General features: G+C 29.8%; 1 protein-coding gene across 1 annotated transcript; it reads right to left on the bottom strand.

The window, feature by feature from the left end:
• Positions 1-1864: 1864 nt before the first annotated feature.
• On the bottom strand, positions 1865-3474 carry LOC114178664. The gene has a single exon (XM_028064701.1). The coding sequence runs from the start codon at positions 3360-3362 to the stop codon at positions 2817-2819; it is 546 nt and encodes a 181-aa protein (XP_027920502.1). The 5' UTR covers positions 3363-3474; the 3' UTR covers positions 1865-2816.
• Between the last annotated feature and the right edge of the window lie 2526 nt (positions 3475-6000).

The raw sequence follows: 6000 nt of genomic DNA, 5'->3' as shown, positions 1-6000 counted from the left end.
ATGCTTTCTCAAGAAAAAAAGTTTAATTTTAGAAAGAAACTTTTGGGATAAATTTCTTCAGATGTAACACTATTCCAAAATAATAAATCTCATCAGAAATAGTACAAATTAATTTAAAAATGGATATTCTTGAATGCATTTCTATAAGTGAGTCTAGAATGGATAGTCCAAATTTTTAAATAAATTAATATCAAAATATAATAATTTTAAAGGTCATATATACTCTTGCAGTGTAATGGAGAAAACAACTATGGAAGTGCCAAAAGCAATTTATTGTACTTATCCACCAGAGTGACTCTCGGGTTCTACACTTGATGATCAAATCTTAAGGCTAAAGCCTTCCTGCACCCAATCAAAAAATAAAAGGCGGTGATTGATTTACGTAAAAATAAAATAAATAAATTATGTATCGAAAAAAGAAAAGTGATAAGAAGTAAGAAGAAAATGATAGGGTAAACAAAGTAATTGTTTTATCTGATTTGGATCATTTATTTATGCATCCTATACTTTATATGTGCACCCTCACTAACTCCCTGTGCAGCATTAATGCTATTCTTATTTATATATTAGTATATAAATGAACTCGAGAAGAAGGCATTAAAGATCTATTATTATGTAATTTAGAAATAGTTTTTGAATTAAATAATTTACTAGAAATTTTCAAAATATATAATCAAAAGTCAAAATGAGATTTTCAATTATGAAATCTAGATCATAGAAAATATGTTTTTGGTTCTTGTAAATTAAAAGCTTTCATTTCATAGAAATAACTCTGAACTGCACATTATAGAATTAAAAGAAAAAAAATACATAATTCAAAAATAAAAAATAAACTTTGAATTGTATAATTAAAAAAATTAATGGAAAAATTATTTTGAAGTTATACAATTCATTTACACAATTTGAAAATAAAGCAAGTTTTCAATTTACATAATCTAAAAGTAAAAAAAAAAAATCAAATTTAATTTAAAAGTTTTTTTTTATGGTTTTAACATTATATAATTCAATTTTTTTTAAAGAATGGAATTTTCGTATTTATGAGTCTAAGAACAAAATATGAGATACAAAAGAGAAATCCCCGTGATTTGATAGTGTGCAAGATGAAAGCATGTATATGATTACGAATCAGGGAAAAGGGTTGGTTTGGCAGTGTTTTTATCTTGGCATCATGGGTAGAAGGCTCTAGATGGGATGACTTTTTTTTTGCAGATTGTGAGGCTTCTAGATTGCTTATGTTAATTTAATCAAAAGATAGGAACGAAAATTTGCAAGAAAATGAGAGAAGAATTTGCTTACATTCATCTTTAACAGTTTGTTTTCAGATCTAGAAATAAATATATCTGTATGAACACACAACTATCAGCGTTGAGTAATAATAGCACCATCAACAGAGTAGTAATAATACTCTCTCTACAGCCAAAAGGTAAATATTTCCAATGTTGCAATTATCCTTCAGACAGCGCAAGTTAACAAATGAACAACATATAAGCAATGAACTGTAAATTCTTAAAACAATACAGTGAATTAGTCGCTGACTTACCTTCATAAATCGCAAAAAGTATGCAGAATTCAGTGCAAAGGCAGGAATCACAAGTTTGAGTTTCAAATACCAACATGAAATTGAACGAGCAAAGTGGTTTTAGCCTAATCAAATATAGTCAATTAAAGTTGACAAAGAAAAATAAAACTTCATTTGATTGGCTCATCACTTCAACTCGCGAGTAACTTAGTTTAGAAAATTATTGAACATTTACATAGGTCACCAACCCCCTTGGTAGCTCATTAACCGAGACTTTGAAGTCTCCCTCTGTTAAGTGGGAGAAACAATTGAACTTCAATTATGATTTGTGAGATGTAGTGGTGCAGAAGCTCAAGATCAAACTGACAATTCTACCTCAAGACACCTACAAATGAAAGCAAACAAAATTTCGCTACTTTGACAAAATGGGGGAGAACAACCCAAAGGTTTTCGGCACTGTGTTCAAGCATTTTGTTAGCTTTTCCTGAAGATTTAACAACATAAACAACAACAAAAAGTAAAGTATTTTCCCCTTCAGCTTACTAAACTTAAAATGCGTGTTTGAGAAATAAAATCAGCACATAATAAAAACATAAAAAAGATCTTACTGTTGTCCCAAAAATCACCACCCCAGTTAGACTCAATAAACTCCCCCATGAAATCAAAAACATGTAACATAACAAAGAGCACTTCACCCTGAGTTTCCTTGACGCCACTTCACAGCACTGATCTGCACTGAAACAATCAAATCAAATAAAAAACGGGCATAAATGTTTTCAATCAAATGTCCAATTCCACGAACCACAAGAGAAAAAAGACACACTAATACTAGGAACTTCGTTTCATTACTAATATAAGTTTCACAGCTACTGTATGAGTACCTTAATAAGAGCATTACACAAACACCCCCTAAAAACACAAACGAACACAGAACAAACATCAAACTTGCTTCTATCAAACGAAACCCCTATCAACTACATATTCAGGATTATCACATATGAAACCAACATTCTCACTTCTTCTACCCACCCCCCTTTTACCTTTAACAGAGCTGAAACTAACGTCGACACTACCTAACTAACTAACCCCTTTCAGAAGCTGCAGCACAAATCTCCTTCCTACCACCTTCACGCGTTGCTTTCTCCGCTTCTTCTTCACGTGCCCGAACCCTGCGGCTATCCTCTTGAAAAAATAAAGGAAGCGCGTCAGAGACCATACGGGCAATCATCATACACCAACACTAATCATTCCAAAGTAGAAGACAAATATTAAGCAAACACAGAAATCATCGAACTAATCATTCCAAATCGAGTCGCAGCAACCGCCGCAAATCACTGGTGGCCGCGCCGTTGCGCCCTAAAAATTCCGGCACCGGAACGGAACTCGGATGCGGCGACGAAACGAACGCCGACCCCGCGTACACGCCGTTGTTCGGATCCGAAACCCTAATCTGCTTCTTCACGGTTAAAGGATCCGGCCCCAATCGGACCGTGGAGCCCAGTAACAAATCCAGGCCCATCTCCCTCTTCGATCTAACCTCGGTATGATTGCTCAGCAGGCTCAATTTCTCGCCACGCTTCAGGATCTTAACTTGTCCCATGACGAGGTTCGCCGGGGACGGAGAACTCTCCGTCGATCGGTCAGAGGATCGACGGCGATCTCGATCAAAGACCGGACTCCGCTTCCGGCGGCGTATCTGATTGGCGGAGGCGGCGAATGCATGGTTGTGATTAGGGTTAGAGTTTCTTGGCGACGCCACACGTGACGTGGCGATGGCGAAGGCTTCATTAGGGAGAAATCGACCTTGGAGGCAATCGTGGGAACGAAGGATAGCTGTTCCCATTTCTCTAGAGAGAAAACGAAACACGATTATAGCGTCAGAGAGAGAATACGATAAATTTTTCTTGAAATTTTCTTTCTCATTTTACAGTTGAAGGTGGAAATGGAAGGGGCAGAAATGGTTATTTATAGAACAGTCGGGGTTGAGATTTTGAATTATTTTATGAATCGCGTGTGCCGGATTGAACCGCCATTTAATCGCTTGATCACCCTTCTTTTGGACACGTGTCAGCAACTTTTTTGAACGATGGATGCGTAAGCGGTTCAGGTAGGAAACCGCTTTTTAACTTTCACGTGATCCCGATCCTTCACGTACACAAATATCTGTAGTGTTTACAGGTGTCAGTTTCTATAACTTCTGCCCTAAGTTGATTTTTACTTTTTATTCTTTTTGTGAAATCATGTCTTAATGACTTTTTAAAAATAAAAAGAAATTATGTGATTTTCTTTTTAATATTTTAACACGATTCTCAACGAAAAAAATCTTCATAATTTCTTAAGAGGACAACGGTTAGCTATATATTTTTTTTTTCAGATAGATAACCTTTATATGAACATTTAGTATAAATTATTTAATCATATTAACACTTAAATGAAATGACACCATTAAAAAGTAAATTATTTAATCATGTTAACAATTACATGAAATGACATCATTAAAAATTAAAAAGTAAATATTCTAATATAAACAGATTTAATGAATTAACTTTACTATCGAAAATACTTTAATTTCTGAATTTTAAGTTTGTATTACGTGATATACGTCGAAATAATTCAAGTGTGACTCAAGATTTTATATTAAATATAATAAACAAAATTAAATTATATAAAAAAATAAAGATTTATAATTTATTATCTTAAAGTTTAAAAAAAAATATTAAATATCTTTTATATATATATATATATATATATAAATAAATAATGTTATATAAATATATAAAATCACAATATCAAATAACCTGTAACTCATATATAAAAAAATATAACCCGTCAATATAACTTAATAATATTTAAAACGTACAATAAGGTAAAGATCGTAATATAAATTAAATTTGCTTAGTCATCCTTTCACAGTCGTCTAAAGAAATGTTAACGGATGTATAGATATAATCGGTTACTATTTTTGTATTTATTTGCATTAAATGTTTTCTTTATAATAATAATAATAATATTTATTATTATTATATAGAAGGCACACGTAATTTGATCAATTTATAAAAGCTTGTAATTACAGTCATTTTAACATAAGAATGAGATAATATAATAGATAATTTTTCATCACAATAAATGTTTGAAAATTATTTTTTAAATAAAATTATGATATATTTTAACATAAATTGATTTATAAATAAATAAAAATATTTTATTCTTAAATTTGTTTTATACTTGTCAAATATTTCAGTCGTCCCTTCAAAATGCGATCACGTTAGATGGTAGATCAACATATAAAGTATCTAAGAATTTGCTTAAACCAACCAGGAGTGAGTATATGAAATGACAATCTTCTTATGGACTAGAGGGGCCATGACACCCCCTCCCCAAGTTTTTTTAATTTTTTAAAATTATTATATTTTTATATTTGAAAATTAGTTTTTTTTTTTTAATTTTAAATCATATGTTGGAAATTAAATTAGATATGTTTTTATTTTTTTATAACACACGTTAATAAAGAAAAAAACACAAAATAGTCTAATAAAGAATAAAAATATTTATTAAGATATTTTTTGTTTTATTTTAATTGTCTTTTGAGTTTATCACATATTTTACTCATTTTTCATTCTTACATGTATCTTTTATTTTATTTTTTGTTTATAAAGAAAAAAGCAAGTTAGATATATATTTATTATTTTTACTCTCATTTCTTCATTTGTTCTCTTTCATTCTTAAAGAATAAAAGTAACTTTATTTTATCTCATTTGATAGTAAAATATTAGTTTAATAATTTAATAGTTAGCATCGTCTTTTTAATCTCACGAGCCTTTGAATATTCCTTTTTGATGAATATAAAAGAAAAAAATGTATAGTGTTTTTTCATAATTGATTTTTAATTGTGATTTAATTATCATAATTTTTTCTTTTAGTAATTGTGTCTTTAAATTTTTGATTTGATTTGATTATGCTAAATTATTTTTTAATCTTAAACTAAAAAAAATAGATATGTTGGTGAAAAATAAAAGAATAGATTTGTTTTTGGAAATAATATATTCAACCTCTTTACATATAGGAAACATGATTCTAATAATTTATTTGTTCAATCAAATGAGTCATATCTTGATGTTAAAAGAATAATTACATAGTTTTGTATTTATTCTTTAGAACATGATATAGAAAAACATCTTAAAATGTAAGAATATTCAATGTGTAACTTCTTGAATATTTAATGTGTGATTTTTTTTGTAATTACAATTTTTTTTGTACTTACAATTCTACTAGATTATGTATTAGTTTTTATTATATTAATGACAATAAATAAATATATAAATTTTGAGTATATTATTTAGTCTTCCTCAAATTATTCAAGATCCATCAATAACTACATATAACTACATAAGTAATGGAGGTACGATATGTTGAGTGACGCTTTTGCATAAGGAACCATGTATTGTCTCCCAAGACCACACTACATAGAGAAAGGTTTAGGT

This window comes from Vigna unguiculata, chromosome 3 (assembly GCF_004118075.2).
Source record: "Vigna unguiculata cultivar IT97K-499-35 chromosome 3, ASM411807v1, whole genome shotgun sequence".
Lineage (NCBI taxonomy): Eukaryota > Viridiplantae > Streptophyta > Magnoliopsida > Fabales > Fabaceae > Vigna > Vigna unguiculata.
Note: the sequence above shows the minus strand (reverse complement) of the source record. Positions and strands in the feature narration are given on the sequence as shown.

Bases quoted from the DNA above. Each gene is read 5' to 3' on its own strand.
- LOC114178664 (XM_028064701.1), bottom strand. From the start codon at position 3,362: ATGGGAACAGCTATCCTTCGTTCCCACGATTGCCTCCAAGGTCGATTT.